Here is a 16,782-nt window from a genome sequence, read left to right on the forward strand (position 1 = left end):
AAGGAATGCATTTAATAGCGCCAGTTGGGCTGCTATTGCCGATGCGCTCTTGCGTCTGGGGATACCGGAGTACTTGTACAAGATTCTCGGAAGCTACTTCCAGAATCGCGTACTAGTTTACGACACGGAGGTGGGTCGGAAGTGCTTTCACATAACCATCCTGGGTCCGGTGTTATGGAATGTCATGTACGACGAGGTGTTGAGGTTAGAGTACCCAGTGGGAGTGGTGATTGTCGGATTTGCCGACGATATTACGCTCGAAGTCTACGGTGAAACGATCGAGGAGGTAAAGTTGACTGCCAACCACTCGATCAAGGTTGTGGAGGCGTGGATGCGGTCCAGGAAACTGGAGCTGGCTCACCACAAGACAGAGGTGACGGTTGTTAACAACATGCAATCGGCGCAGCAGACGGAGATCAGTGTAGGAGAGTGCACTATCCTGTCGAAGCGCTCTGTCAAACACTTGGGCGTGATGATCGACGACAAGCTTACCTTCGGTAGCCACGTCGATTATGCCTGTAAAAGAGCCTCCACAGCTATTGCGGCACTGTCCCGGATGATGTCCAATAGCTCAGCGGTGTACGCCAGTAAGCGCAAGCTTCTGGCTAGTGTTGCTACGTCCATACTTAGGTATGGCGGCCCGGCGTGGAAAGTACTTACAGGCTTATGTGTCTGAGGGTTGCAAGCGCGTACCGTACCGTGTCACACGACGCTCTCTGCGTCATTACTGGTATGATGCCTATCAGCATTCTTATCAGTGAGGACATGGAGTGCTTCGAAATGCGCGGCACAAGAGGCATACGCAGGATTGTCAGGATGGCCTCTACGGTCAAATGGCAGCGCGCGTGGGACAGTTCCACCAAAGGAAGGTGGACCCATAGGTTGATACCGAGGGTAGATAGTTGGATTAATAGGCGCCATGGGGAAGTTACATTCCACCTGACACAGGTCCTTACAGGTCATGGTTGCTTCCGACAGTATCTACACCGTTTCGGGCATGCGGATTCTCCCGAATGCCCAGTGTGCAATGGTTTAGAAGAAACGGCGGAACACGTTTTGTTCGTGTGCCCGCGTTTTCGCACAATGCGTGACCGCATGCTTGCCACATGCGGGGAGGACACAACTCCGGACAACTTGGTCCAGAGAATGTGTAGGGATGAGATTAGCTGGAATGCCGTTTCAACGGCTATCACCCATATCGTCTGGGAGCTACAGAGGAGGTGGCGCGTGGACTCGGAGAATGGCTAGTCCAGATGCAGTACAAGAGGTGGTCCAGGGGTTCGAAGTCGGCTTCGTAGGTCATACCGGTGCCCTGCGGTCGAGATCGACCCTTACAGCGATTAAGTGGCCGCGGAGAGGAAGTCCCGGTAGCGGTGCTGTCGTGGCGTCAGTCTACTGGGTTGGATCCGAGCCCGCGGTAGGAAAGGGGTCCCCGGCAAGGGTCGGGGTAGGTGAGACCCTGCTGTCTGCAACCTACTGTAACGTTCGACTAGCTCAGTCTACAAGCTCTCAGGGTCTTTCTTACCTGCTCTGAGGGGACTCACTTCCAAATTCTCACCGAACAACAAGAACAACAACAGCGGACTTCACACAGCGAAAACAAAGACATTTCTCATAATAACAATTATCATGTACACCAAAATACACTAACTTAACATCTAATTTATTAATAGAAAACAATTACAAAAAGGGGGGGGGGGGTTACAGAGTAACAGCAACCGTTGGGGCCCATTGATGTGTTGGCACGAGGAGAGAAGATGTGAAGTTTGATACTTGCCGATCAGCTGCAGCTAGGATCAGCTTCTAATTTCCAGGATTGGGCCAGAACAAATCCGGCTTGGTGGAGTATTTGTCGCCATCTTGGTTTTGTGGAGGCTGGACATATTCAGCTACGTTGACGTCCCACGTGCTCGCCGGCGGGGCAACAACACCTAGGATATAGAGCACTAGTGGGCGGGGGCGAACCCACCGGGCCCCACTAGGCTCGCACCGCAATGACTATGGTTGTCGCACACCCGTCGCGTGTGGCTCCACGATAACGATGGGGGCTCGTGGGCCACCAGCACGGAGCTCGCCAACGATTAACTACTTGGTGGGGGTTGGTTTCGATCTTCCACTCCCGTAATTCACAATGATCGGCAACCAGTTCTCGGCACGACGTGGCGGCGTTGCAGGGTTTCGTCCTTCACTCGACATTCCGTCGGTCCTCACGGGACCGGATTTCTAGATTTTCGCCGTCTACCGAACACTCCGAATTTCTCGCCCGGCTTCTGGGCGTTCGACACGCGTCCGTCCTCGTTCAATGACCACACTTTTCTCCCTCCTCTCGTTTTCAGCACAGAAACTTCCTCTCCCCTCATCTCTTCCTCTCTCTCTTCGTGCATAATCTCTCTCTTCCAACGTATGAGCAGGGATACCAACATTTGCATTGGTTCAGCTATGATGAGTAGCAACTCGTTGACCTAATGTCAAGGGGTTTATTACAAGGTAGTGCTGGGATTCGAAGTAGCAGTTACGGACATGTAGATGACTTGACATAATTAACAATCAAAGTAAGGGGGGGGGGGGGGGTACTAATGAACGATTTTACAATTATATAGCTAATAAATATATTTTAATTCAGGCAATTTTCAACTAGACGAAATTCTAACAAGGGCCTATGATTTCTCTGCGGGAAATCTTACTGTTGTTCCGAGTTGTCGGTGACACTACGGATGCATCTGATAGGGCCTGAAGGGTAGTGATACCCTTCCTTACGGGCAGGTCAGATCGGGTTACATGTGGGCATCAGTTCTTGATGTCCGCTCAGCAGTAGGGCGCGGGCGGGGTTGACCCTGCCCGCCTTCCGAGGACAAAGGGAGTGGCGAGGACCACTCGGGAAACTGGCTAAGCGCCAGCATGCTACCGTGATGGACTCTCCAGAGCGAGTCATCGATGTTCGTTGTTGCTAGGCTACGGCAGCTAACCTTGAGGGTGCGATATGCACTAGCCCCTCTCTGAAGCAATACCTTCTTGGTGGTTCCGGAGAGACGTAGGGTTTGGCGACCATAGGAATGTGTTTTAGTGGGTCGAGGAGAGAGTAGTCCTGGCTTCTACTGGCGTTGTAGAAGACGGCCTTAACCCCACACTACCCTAACCTTCCTGTTAGGGTGTCTGATGAGCAGATTTATCCCCCTATGGTTTAGAAGGAAAAAAAAAACATCAACAGTTTAACCTAGGACCATTGATCCTAAGTTAGACACCACTGCTCTAATAAATCTTTATCAGCAGCACGTCTGACATCAAACTGAGTGACGAGAGGATTTCACTGCACTGCTGATGCCGGCTGCAGCCACACTTGTGTGCCACACATCAAGCATGCTAGTGTAGAAAGTGTCTGCTGCCGTTCCGGATTCCCGAAAGCATATTTCCGTCTTCGGAGTAGGTACGGAAGGAGCCAGCTCCCGCGTGCGGCGCAATTGCGGAAAATGAAGCGGGAGCTTAAGTGTAAATAATGTAATTAATATGTATTTCTGGGGGAGTGTTGTTTTATAATTTATCATCTGTGTCGTGGCGCGCGGCAATGGTGGCATTTCCAATAATGGAAAGTATGGAGCACCTCTCACTCTCATTAGCATGCAGATGACGTTGCGAGTTGATGAGAATTTCCTAGAACCTAATGAAGTTGCAGCTCGATTTGCCACACGTAAGCGTGTTGAAATAATGGAAATAAGGGTAATTACGGCGCTGAAGTACATTAGGACAGAACAATTAACTTCCAGCTAAGTCTGGCACGTCCCAAAATTTCCCTGGAAACTTATTGTGCATCAAAATATATGTTCCATTTCTGATACATTCACACGACCCAACTTTATTTTGCTAAACCACTTCAGAGGGACACGTAGATACAAAGTGTGGGAACATTTGCAGTAGCATTTTCTACAGTTTTACTTTCCACAGCAGCTGGTTGGTGGTGGCTCATCAGTGCTGTGGGAGTTTTTGGCCAGTTGCCTAGAATTTCTCCCTTTGCTATTGGCTAGACCCAGTAGTGCGTTTTATGTTCTTTAAATTAGACCGTGATATGCTAAGAGCTCTTTACTTGTTAAGTACTTGGTGTCACAAATCAGACTAACTGATCTTATATTTTCTTTCTTTCAGGAAACCACCCAACATGTAAACATCGCACGAAAAGGCACGAACAACTGTAACGACGATCGCCGATCGTCGGCTATTCGAATGCGCAGGGCGCTTAGTATACACAACAATTCTTCCCCTTTTAGTTAAGTAGAAGTTATAATAAAAATCTTGACCTTAGTCAACATTATTTAAAAAAATCAATTCAATGTTTTTTTTTTTACAATTCAAGTACTTAACATTATTCAAAAATCGTAATGGTAATTTTCATCTCTCCACGTCTTTCTAACTCGTTTTGATCTGCGAGGTTCCTCAACTGTGATGTATGGATTAGCGCGCTTCCTCCTCAACCTGTCTCTGTCCCCTTTGGGAATCGGTTCCGGTTCTCTTCTATGGTCATTTGCTCTCTCGTCACTTGCTGTAGCTTGTTCCACTTCGTGGCCGACATCCTGATGACTTGGTACTCTTACCACGACGTTCGGTGTATTCCGGACCAATCCCTCCTTACAGATCCTTATCTGATTACGATGAGCCATTGCTAACACGTTTCCAACATGTATCTGTAAGATATGTTTAGAATATCTTTTAATAAAGGTTGCCTTAACCCATCTTGTATGTTGATGAGGGTTATTATTTCGGTACCAAACTTCATCCCCTGCCATCAGATCGTCAATGTCGTCCTTTGAACGCTTCGGGATTTTCCCGCTGGATTTCTCCTTGATCTCATCACTTGGCTTTTCTCTAGATAAATGTTGTTTATACTGTTGTTTGGGGTTCTTGTCTGAAGGGAAGTGACCCTCACTTGTCAAACTATTTCTAAAGTTGAACAAAAATAGGTTAATCTGGTCCTCCAAATCTATCTCCATGATTTCAGGTTCCAAAAGGAATTTCTTCAGGACTTCCTTTACTGTTCTTACCAGCCTCTCAGCTTGACCATTACTTGAAGGGTTATAAGGCGGGCTCTTCATTACCTTAATACCCTGCCTCTCTAAAAACGTTATGAACGTGTATGAATTAAAAGGTGGACCGTTGTCCGAAACTAACACGTCTGGTAAGCCAAATCGAGCAAAAAACTCGATCAGCTTTCTCAACACTTTATTACAATCTGTTCCCTGCTTCATGTGTTCAATCTCGATCCATTTGGAGAAGCTGTCCACTATTAGAAGGTAAGTACGGTGCTCAAAATAAAAGAAATCTATGTGTATTCTGCTAAACGGTTTTGTCGTGGGGATCCATTTGGATGTTTCTTTTGAAGAATGAGTGATGGCCATTCTGTTACATGCATCACAGCCTGCAACATATTGCTCAATGTCCCTGTTAATGCCGAACCAATAAACCATGCGCCTTGCTAACTGTTTCATTTTCACGATGCCTGCGTGGTTATTATGCAACAACTTTAATACTTCCCCCTGGTACTCCTGAGGAACAATTACTCTGTCTGAATACAGTAAACAATCGTCAACAATTTCCAAATCTTTTTGATTGGCAAATACATCTGCAAACTGTCTGTCCACTCTTTCAGGCCACCCATTTTGCATAAATCCTTTGATTTTCTGTAAAAACTCGTCATTTTTAGTACTTTCAGCCAACATTCTCGAATCGATTGGGATGTTTTGACTAAAGTTGATACTTTTTATAGCTTCTGAATCTAATTCTTCAGGAACTTCCTGCTGAAGAGGGAATCTGGAGCAAAAATCAGCGTTTCCCAATTTGTGCGAAGGTCTATAGATAATGTCAAAATCATAAATCGACAAATCGAGAATGAAACGCTGAAGCCTTGTGACGAAAATCGAGTTTTTACCTTCCTTGCCAAATATTCCTACCAATGGTTTGTGGTCCGTATAGACTGTGAACTTTTGCCCGTAGAGATATTTATGAAATTTTTTTATAGTGCAAACCAGCGCCAACGCCTCCAAATGCAGAATGGGATATTTTTGCTGCGCTGTGTTTAGGGAAAATGAAGTAAAGCTAATAGGCTTCTCCACTTCATCGACAACATGGGCTATTAAGCCACCAAGTCCATAGCTAGAAGCATCTGAAATAACCACAATCGGCTTTTTAGGATCATAAAACTCCAAAAGGTCCGTTTCCATTAACAACTTTTTGCTCTCCTCAAAGGCCATTTGGCAATTTTTATCCCAGTTATATTTTACATTATTCTTCAGCAAGTTATACAGATGATAAAGTTTGGAAGATAGTCGTGGTATGAATTTATGATAATAATTTATTAATCCTAAAAAGGATTTTAATTCTGATTCATTTCTTGGAGGCTTTGCCTTTTCAATTGTTGAGATTTTGTCTGGGCATGGTTTTAAACCGTCTTTACTAATTATGTGCCCCAAGTGAGTGAGCTCTGACACAAAAAATTTGCATTTGTCAAAATTTACCTTGATGTTAGCCTTAGCCAATCTCTCCAAAACCAACATAAGTTTACTCAAGCACTCTTCTGGGGTTTTACCCGCTATCAAAACATCATCCAAATAGCATGAAACGTTCTCAATTCCCTCTAAAATCTTATCCATTACCTGCTGAAAAATTGCAGCGCTCGAAGATGCTCCTTGAGGTAGCCTGTTATAAGTGTACAGCCCCTTCATAGTATTAATCACCACAAATTTCTTGGACCTTTCCGCCAGCTCTAGCTGCGTGTAAGCACCTTCTAAATCTAGAGCGCAAAACACTTTACAACCTGACAGGTTTGCAAAAATATCTTGAGCTGTAGGCAATGGATAAGTATTCGGCACAATGAATTTATTCAAAGAAACTTTGCAGTCGATGACCAAACGGATATCACCATTTTTTTCATAACTATGACAATCGGCGAAGCCCACTCACTCGTGTCAATCGGTGTAATGACGTTTTCCTTTTCCAACCTGTCCAAATAGTTAGAAACTTTATCTCTTAATCTGTATGGTACATCATATGCTTTTTTGAATATCGGAGTATCGTCTTTGATCTTCAATTCAGCCTTGAAGCCCTTAATGGGTTTAGTCAAATTTTTCTCAAACACTGTTTTATATTTAAGTTTTAACTCTCGCACTGCAAATTTGCTGGACTCATTCTGTAAATTATTGATATTAATATTATTCGAGAAAAATTGCCTCCAATTAGGGTAAAATGTATCAAGCCAAGTGCGACCCATCAAAGGATAAAAGCTGTTTTCACAATCAAGGATCAATAACTCCATAAACTCTTCTTTACCCCTAAATCTCACTGAAACTGTAGCCTTACCCTCAATTTTTAGTTTAGCCCCATTCACTACCATTAGCTGATTGCTATAGTCCTGTAAAGGTTTGTCAAATTTAGCCATATATTGCCCCTTGCTAATCACGGAAACAGAGGCACCACAGTCTACCTCCATTTCCAGGTCATTACCTTCCACCTTCACTTGTACCAAACACGGATTACTAATCTTATTAATGGACGACACTAACATGCATTGCAAATCACCTGAGTCGCTAACATCCTCATCCGAATCCACTGTCTTCATTCTACTAAGTAGCTCGTTGATGTGATGGTTCGTTGAAGGCTCCGAAGAATCCACCAAGTTTATCGCGTCACGCTGGAGATTTTTAAGCTTAAAGCACTTCTTCCTAATATGGCCTTTCATTCCGCAATAATTACAGTACATCTGAGAGTAGTCCGGACGATATCTCTGTTCATGGGCTTCATTACGTTCTCCGCCATAGTTGTTTCTCCGCGGTCTCCATCGCTGACGATCTCCTCTACCTGGAGGTGTTGCCGACTCGTAAGGTCTAAAACCTAACCTGCTCTTCACAGGACCTCTGCTGCTACCAGCCCCCACATTAAAATCATTTGTTTGGTATTTACTGGCTACCTTAAACACATCTGCCAACTTTTTCATAGCTTTCCCGGAATGTCTAGGCTGATTTGCAACAGCTGCAACCATATTTGAATTTTCCCCATTTTTTTCCGTTGTATAAGCATTCGCCTTGGCGACCTCCCAAGTAGCTATGATTTTCTCAGCCGCAGCCAAAGTTAATTTTTCTTCGCTAAGTAGCCTTTGCCTTAGGTTTTTGTCAATGATCCCCGCAATTAAACGATCAAGAATTGCTTTCTCTTTAAAATTCTCAAAATCGCAGAACTCTGCTTGCAATTTTAACGCCAGGATGAAGTCCTCCGTAGTTTCATCCGGATGTTGAACTCTTGTACTGAATTTGTACCGCTGTACCAAGTCAGGGTCAGTCTTGTCCAGCCGGTTTTTCAATTTAGCAATAAGGTCCTCGAAAGCAATTTTTTCGAAATCCCCAGCAGGATATAACAATTTAATTTCCTCGAATATAACTGGTCCACCAAGTGTTATCAAATACGCCATTTTATCTTCGTCCTTCACCTTGTTTAATCCAAAAAGGTATTTCAGGCGAGTGAACCAATCATTAAATTTGGCACCTTTGCGGTAAGGCTCAATTGTAAATGCCACATTAGAACTCATGATCACTCAATACTAGACAAAACCTCACTGGTTCCAAACAGCTACAGTAAAATGTCACAGTTTAATATAATAAAATAATTAAAATTGGGACGAGAAAAAAAACAATAGATTTCAATTAAAAAATGGTCTACGCAAGCTGCTTTGGATACTTATTGCACATAAAAAAAATAAGAAAAGAAAACTAAATTACTCACCGCAAAACTGCAGTTTATATACCAACCTTGGCCGACCTTTACACAGATTTGTCCTACGAAACCGTTGTTCCTCTCCCGGCGATCAATCCTGCAGCTTACAGTATTAGAAAAGCCCAATGCCCTTCTGCTGACCTTGTCTTACGCGCTCGTTTCGCACACGACCAAGTTCGATCACTTCCTTCCGACGCACAGCTTTACCAGGGATCAAGGATACGGCGACTCCTTTCGGTCCTTGAGAGATGTGGTGATACAGATCAATAAGGAATGGTTTTCACCAAACTTTTCTCCTATCTGAATAAAAGGAGAAAACAAAAATTATGAATTTGAACTAAGGTAGCAGAACCAAAATGTCTGGTCACCCTATCGACCACTTTCACCAGCAATAAAAGAATGTTATCAATTCTGTCTCTCTTCTTCGCTGTTTCGACACAGCCGAAACGGTGCTATTCTGTTGTTATGGCTAAGCCAAAACCGCCAGTTTCGTATCCTTTTTCACTATACTCACGGTTTATTATACCTTATCAATGAACGACGCACCACCGAAAGGTTGTAAAAAACACCGAAAGATGGAAGAATCCGTCGACAGCTGCTTTTGTGTTGACGCGATGGTGGAATACAATACTTCGCCTAGTGTCACTCCTAAAACGCCAAGCCGCCGCCAGCCGTTCCCGCCGTTCCAGCCTAATTCTCTATTCACTGGATTCAATCGGAAATCAGATCCACTTTCCACTTTAACTTGCACGCAAAATAAAACTTTTCCTTCGTCGACACTTTTATGTTCTTTAAATTAGACCGTGATATGCTAAGAGCTCTTTACTTGTTAAGTACTTGGTGTCACAAATCAGACTAACTGATCTTATATTTTCTTTCTTTCAGGAAACCACCCAACATGTAAACATCGCACGAAAAGGCACGAACAACTGTAACGACGATCGCCGATCGTCGGCTATTCGAATGCGCAGGGCGCTTAGTATACACAACAGTGCGAAGGAACAAAGAATGTCAATTTGGTTTGTGCGCTTTTATTGGAAAACCTTACGCCACAACGTCCCTATGTGTCTCTGTTTGGAGTGTTATGTTGCTGCAAAAACTCTTTGCATTGTTAGGTGGAAGGATTTACTTTCGTCAGATAGATTATGCATATGCTCCCACATTGTAACAGTGTAATATTTGACAGCAGTTTGGTCGTTTTAGGATGAAAATCTTGATGTTATGAGCTTGGTCAAACAAAGCCAGAAAGTATTTCAATTAGAAAGAAATTACATAGATTACAAATGATTACGCTTTTAATAGTACTACACGGTGTACAATAAGTTCGGATACACCATTTAACTTGAATTAATTTCACATCTGTAATTCAGATTTTCAAAGTAAATGTATTTATTGAAAGGTCATATAGCACTGATCAAATACAGCATATAGTTATGAATGACGTCTTTTTCTACTTTTTTTAATAAGCCTTATGTGTATCTAATGTTTGTTAGCTCCGGCACGCTAGAATAATTTTCGAAAAGTTACTCATGCTACAGAAGTCTCAAACGTTGACTTTTGAGTCTACATCTCACTATACCAAATAAAAATAACTAAATTAATGAACAAAATTTTTACACTGCAATTTCAGTGATGATATGGCAATAAATTTGCAAGTTTAATCAAAATGTGCTTGAATCTATGAAAAAGGCATAAATACATTATATAGAGCAAATTTTGATAAAAATTTGCCACAATAGGGATATAATCAAATTTTGGAAAAGATTATTATGGGTTAAACTGAGTTATAACGCAGCCTTGTTTTTTTTACTAAACAAAAATCATTAAAACAGGTACAGCGACAAGTTTAGAAATTTTTAAGATCAGGATAAAATGACTCCGTACTTCACCCAATCTGAATCTTATAGATTATTTCGTATGGTCATAGTTGCTACCACTAATGCTGAGGACAACAACCTAATTTAAATTAGCTTAACACCATTACTCAATAAAAACTAGAAGAAATGCCAATGAAAGACGTGCGTGGCAGCCGAAAGGAACTTGAGACACATTTACAATTATTAGAAAAGGATAAAGGACAGTTTATTTTAAAACATATACTGTATTTGATCAGTATTATGTGAGCTTTCAATAAATGCATTCACTTTGCAAATCTGAATTACAGATGGGAAATAAATTCAATTTTATTGTGTATCCGAACTTATTGAACACCGTGTACACTTTTTTGAAAAATCTTAACAAATGAATTTCAAAATCTCGATTTGCAACCTTCTGTACGCAGGCTCAGGTATCAGTAGGTCAGCTCCAGAGGCACGTTCTCCTCCATTTGGGAAATTTGTGCCATAAAACGCAGGTTAAAGCAAAAGGTCGTTGGGGGTGAGAATGAGTCAAAAATGCATATACAGGGTGATTGGTTCCGGACTTTACAAAATTTTAGGGCAACTAGGTCTTCAAAAATTATGAAAAAAATGCCCAAGGAACATAGAATCGGAAATCACTGCTAAGTGAGTTATTCACATTTTAATTTTTTTAAATTACTTCATTTTTGAAACCCAATATCTCAGAAATTAAAGGTCGTACATTGAGCATTAATGCTGGAAACGAAAGCTAATGAACTTATCTTTCTTAGCTTCTTTGACGGAGATTTGGTAAAAACTACTTAAAGAGTTCAAATTTCAAAAAGTTTGCAAAAATTGTCTAAAAAATCAGTCATTTTTAGGGCATTTTTTAATTTTTTTAAATGAATAAATAACTTCTGTTAAAAAAAGTTCTTCTACAAAACATGCACAAGCTTGTTCTCTAAAAATGTTTCTTTGACAGCAAAACTCTATCTTTTTTAGATTAGCCAAAAAATGATTTTGAAAATAACACTCCAAATTGCATAAACTTCACGCCAAAACAATGGTCATCACCCTATCAGTTCGCTCTTTCGTGTGTTGTTGCTCCACAGCATGAGGACGACGGCAGCTGCTGGTGCTGTCATTGCGAGCAGAAAACGAGTTCGCTCTTTGACGCGTCGCATCTCCGCCTGTGTGGAAGCATTCGATGCGGAGTTTGGTACTCATAAGTCGTGTGAGCATACTAAGTGCGACGTGCACTAAACTTATTTTTCGACGGAGCGAAAGCACCGATGGAAGTTTATTTACAAGAGCATACATTTAAATCCCTCGCACTCGTAGCTCAGCTGCGGTGCTGTTCAGATGGGGGGGTCTATGAATGCGGCAATTTAGAAGATTTTTTTTCTTTGACGATGTAAGCGCATCCTTCTTCTATCTGACATTGCACCCCCACTGGGACAGAGCCTGTTTCTCAGCTTTTAAAGGGAACGTTGGGGATTTTTAGGAGATATTGGGGATGTGGTATCCTAGATTTAGTGTGTGGAAAGTGGACTGACTTGGAAGGTGGTGAAAATAGACGAGAGACAATTAAAGCATTGGAAGACTGTTTAATAAACTATAAATAGTGTCTGGAATTAGTGTTCACTGCATTATCACATTGGCGATCCTTGCCATTAATAGAACTGTGGAAAGGTTTATGGAAATTACGTGAATGTTACAAGGTAAGTGCTAAATCGCGAAAAAAAACATTCGAAAATATTTTCGTGTTGGAGAAGTGTTGCGGGAAATGCAGAAAAAAAAATTAATCCCACACAGCAAAAAAAAAAATAAATAAATGCAACTCACCCGATGTAATTCATTCCGATGTACTAAATAATCAATGTAATAACGATTCCTATGTATGATTACATTGTTTTGATGTAAAATCTTTTGTTCTTATGTGTACATCGTCCGATGTAATATTCATGCAACCGACGTATTGATCGGGTTGCAGCAGTTCAGATGTAATATTACAACAGTTTTTTTTTCCTGTGCATAAGAGTATTGCGCCGAGTAAAGCTCAAGGCCAAAACAGTTGAGTCGGGTTAAGCCCAAGGCCAACCAATAATTTGTAGTTTGCACCGAGTTTAGCTCAAGGTCAAACAGTTGAGTCGGGTTAAGCCCAAGGCCAACCTAAAAATAAAATTTTGAACCGAGTTTTAGCTCAAGGTCAAAGTTATGTCTATAATTGAGTCGGATTGAGCCCAAGACCAATATATGCTTAAACTGCACGGAGTGTACAATTGAGTAAAGTTTTAAAACCATCGTATATACAATTCAGAACATCAATTTTTATTTATTCTTAATTTTAAGTTTATCGTAAAAAAAAAATAAATAAATAAATAATAATAATGATAAAATATATGGCCACACTGCACTGCATGCGCACACAAATCATAGAGGGGCTTACAATGCTAAAATGGAACATACGGAAATGGAATATTTTGACGTGCGACTGACAATCACAAAAACGAGGTATACATGTATTGTGACATGCTAGAATACATTTCGGTAACGGATTCAACTAATACGAATAACATTCTTCCGGGGAAAACGCATTGCTTTACTGACAAAAGAGTGATTAGTGGATTAATTACCAGATGTTTGTGTGTTTTGCAAAATATTACACTCACAAATGTAATCGTTGGGTCCGTAGTAGGTGAAAAGAAAAAGTGTGCCAGTCGGGAAAAGGAAGGCTTGTGGACAAATCCGAAGAAAAATGAGTGGACCGTGGCAAGTGGAAGACATTTCTTCAAACGAAGAATCAAGTGACGAGCTGCGAGATATTGAGAATGGAAATGAGTCGAGAAAAGCCGTGGTGGAAATCTCTGTGCCGGTTAATTCTAGTGGTGTTGCAGAACAATCAGAGGTTAAGCATGAAAAAGTGGCGTCAAAATGGCTCGCAGGATCATGGCCGCTGCAGCCGTTTGACGAGAACTTGCCACTCAATAAACGCAAAGCGGAGTGGTTTCGATTTCGGAATCAGTTTGAGCGGATTGTTGCTTGCAAGGAACCCGTCGTACCTGAAATGCAGTTGGCGGGCTTGAAGATTTTCGCTGGCACTTATTTGCTGAGCGTAATCGAGGTTCAAGAAAAGCTTCTCGCTGGGTCGGATGATGTGTATGCTGCTACGGTCGCAGCGCTGAACAGGTAAATACAATTTATTTGCTATTTTCGTGTCTTTTTTTTATTAGGATACTGTTTTGATAAATCGAATAGGGTTCTCCGACCGATTTTTGTTCTCAATTTTTATCTTTTGAAAAATTTCTAGGTTGTTGAATTATACTTTTTTTTATTATTTCAAGAGTTTTTTCTGCCATGTTTCTTGTCTTTTCGAAAAATAAAATGCCTTTGTATAAAATCTGTCTAAAGCAACTGTTTTAGATAAGATTGCCTGATTTCAATAAATTTTATATTGCAACAGGTATTTTGATCAAACTTGTGACTATACCAAGGAGAGAATGAAGTTCCGGGAAATGCGAATGGTGGCATCAGAACCGTTCGTTGATTGGGTGCTTCGGTTGGAAAACCAGGCAAAATTTTGCGACTTCGAGGCAGATCAGCGTAAAGAGGAATTCACCCAAGCGCTGATCAGACGCTCGGTGCCAGAAATCGCAACGAAGCTTTACGAAATGAGTGATGTGTTCAACAATGATCTCGAACGGCTGATGGCTCACGGTAGGCACCTCGATTATATCCGGATGGAAACTGAGGAAGGAAATCAAGCTGGGAAGGTAGAGTCCGAAATCAGTGGGGAAGCCGCCTACGGAGAACACGTTGTAAAACCGGTGAATGGAGTAGCGAGCCAGAGGTTGGCATCGAGACCGAGGAGTAGTGGCCCTCGTCTTGAAACGCGATCCGAGATGGACCGCCCGACCCACAGTAGGGACAACCGTTTCCGTGGTACAGGTTTCCGGGTGCCAACAGCAGCACGTTACAACGCGGCTCATCAAAACTGTCCCAGATGTGGAAGAGTTCATGGTTTCAAGGAGTGCAAAGCTTTTCGGGTGAAATGCTATACTTGCGGAAAAGATGGGCATTTCTCCGAATTTTGTTTTTCAAGAACAAAGTTGTTCATCAGAGCCAGCGGGAACGAGCAGATCACAATGCAGCCTACACGACTGCTGGGAAGATAAATCAGGTAAAATAATTATCATTCAAAAGGGTTTCGAAGACTTGACTATATTTTTTTTGTTTTTCACAATAAATAAATGAAGACATGCGATTAGTTTGATTATTGTTTTTATTTTATTTTATTTGTTATTTGCCCTTATAGTTGATAACTGGCAGTTCATATCTACCACAAAATAATGAGGATCCCAGACTAGTATGTTGTAAGATCGGGGCTGAGGAGTTCCAATTTCTGGTAGACACGGGTGCCACTGTAAACACCATTACGACAAATGGGTGGCAAACAATTAAACGCAAATGTCGTTCAGTAGTACACGATTTTCAGCTGTACCCAGACGAGGTATTGCGGAGTTATGCGAATCAACGGCCACTTGAAGTGGAGTGCTCGTTCAAGGCGCACATCGGTGTGAAGAATCGCCCATTGCGATTGGCAAAGTTTTTCGTCGTTAAAGGTACTGATTTATCGTTGCTCAGCTACGAAACGGCGAAACAACTGCAATTGGTTCAAATTGGTCTACAAAATGTTGCAAGTACGTTCTCCAACAGGACCGACAAAATGTTGTGTTCAATCTCCGATACTAGATTAGAACCAAAAATGCTTGATGTAAGCGTTGCTCCTGACGAGGCGTTTCCGGAGTTTCCTAAAATCCCCATTACACCCGTACGGTTTAAGGTCGATGATTCGGTAACTCCCAAGCAAATTATTCGATACAACATCCCGAAGGCATTCGAAAATGCTACCAATGAGAGGTTGAGACTGATGGAAGAAAGAGGAATTATTGAAAGGGCGGACAAGGAACACGACATTATAACTTGCGTATCCCCTTTGGTTTTAGTGCCAAAGGGTTCTTCTGATTTTCGAATCGTTGTTGATTACCGTGAAGTGAACAAGGCCATTATTCGGGAACCGTATCCTATGCCTTCGCTGGACAAAATTTGGACGTACATTCCGAACGGCACGATGTTGTTCACGAAACTTGACCTAAAGGATGCATATTTCCACATCGAGCTGGATGAGGAGGTACGACATTTTACAACATTTATGACAGCTAATGGATTAATGCGGTTCAGAAGGTTGCCGTTCGGGTTATCATGCGCCCCAGAACTTTTTCAGCGTGTGATGGAAAAGCTGCTGATGAAGTGCAAATACATCATCATTTATCTGTACGATATTCTGATTTTTGAGAAAAATCTACGAGAGCTACGGAACCGTGTTGCAGAAGTAAAAAGAATATTGAGCGAAAATAATCTCACGGTCAACGAAGAGAAATCGGTTTACGATCAGGCTACTGTAGATTTTCTTGGTTTTACGATTGATGGTAGCGGCATTCTACCAACACAAAAGAAAATATCCGACATCAAATTGTTTTCGCAGCCAAAGAATACATCCGAAGTTCGCAGTTTTCTGGGCCTGCTAACCTACATTAGCCCGTTCGTCAGGAGTTTCTCGCATAAAACCAGATTGCTACGCGGCCTTCTTGCAGAGAACGCGAAATTTGAGTGGACTGTGCAATTGCAAGAATCCTTTGATCAACTTAAGGCTGAAGTAGAGAACGATTTGATCAAGAGAGGGTATTTCAACGAAAACGATCGCACCATCTTATATACAGATGCTTCGCCGTGGGGTCTTGGGGCAATCTTAGCTCAGGAAGAGATAAGTTCTGGAGAACGTAGAATAATAGCTTGTGCTTCCAAGAGCTTGACAGCTGCAGAAAGCCGGTATCCGCAGCTACATCGAGAAGCATTGGCTATTATTTGGGCTATGGAAAAGTTCGCATACTACCTCTTGGGACGACGGTTTACGTTACGATCGGACAACGAAGCACTCCTGTTTATGACCAAGAACGGGAACCGCAAAGACGTCGGAATAAGAATACTGTCACGTGCTGAAGGCTGGATGTTAAGAATGGACCATTTCGTTTATGATTTTGAACACGTTTCTGGAAAGGACAATATTGCGGACTGCGCATCAAGAATTGGTGCAAAACGTGAAAACACGGAAGAAAATCCACAGTTCGGTATCGAA

The 16,782-nt window shown here is 42.1% G+C and overlaps 2 protein-coding genes across 5 annotated transcripts; one reads left to right on the top strand and one right to left on the bottom strand.

Moving 5' to 3' along the window:
• Positions 1-4,086: 4,086 nt before the first annotated feature.
• On the bottom strand, positions 4,087-9,733 carry LOC109420921 (uncharacterized). 4 transcript variants are annotated; one of them, XR_009996172.1, is made up of 3 exons: positions 9,275-9,733; positions 8,758-8,988; positions 4,087-4,673 (listed from the first exon to the last, which is right to left on the bottom strand). XR_009996172.1 is itself a non-coding variant. In XM_062845296.1 (2 exons), the coding sequence occupies exons 1-2, from the start codon at positions 8,561-8,563 to the stop codon at positions 4,636-4,638; spliced, it is 1,041 nt and encodes a 346-aa protein (XP_062701280.1). In that variant the 5' UTR covers positions 8,564-8,570; the 3' UTR covers positions 4,087-4,635. The 4 variants fall into 4 exon arrangements, 1 of the variants encoding a protein (XP_062701280.1); XR_009996173.1 differs by having other exon boundaries at positions 8,758-9,048; XR_009996174.1 differs by lacking the exon at positions 4,087-4,673 and adding an exon at positions 8,562-8,604.
• A 2,398-nt stretch (positions 9,734-12,131) lies between these two features.
• Positions 12,132-16,782, top strand: LOC109432490 (uncharacterized). Its single transcript, XM_062846703.1, has 2 exons — positions 12,132-13,775; positions 14,050-16,782. Exons 1-2 carry the CDS (start codon positions 13,345-13,347, stop codon positions 14,759-14,761), a joined length of 1,143 nt encoding a protein of 380 aa, XP_062702687.1. The 5' UTR covers positions 12,132-13,344; the 3' UTR covers positions 14,762-16,782.

Source organism: Aedes albopictus, chromosome 1, assembly GCF_035046485.1.
Source record: "Aedes albopictus strain Foshan chromosome 1, AalbF5, whole genome shotgun sequence".
NCBI lineage: Eukaryota > Metazoa > Arthropoda > Insecta > Diptera > Culicidae > Aedes > Aedes albopictus.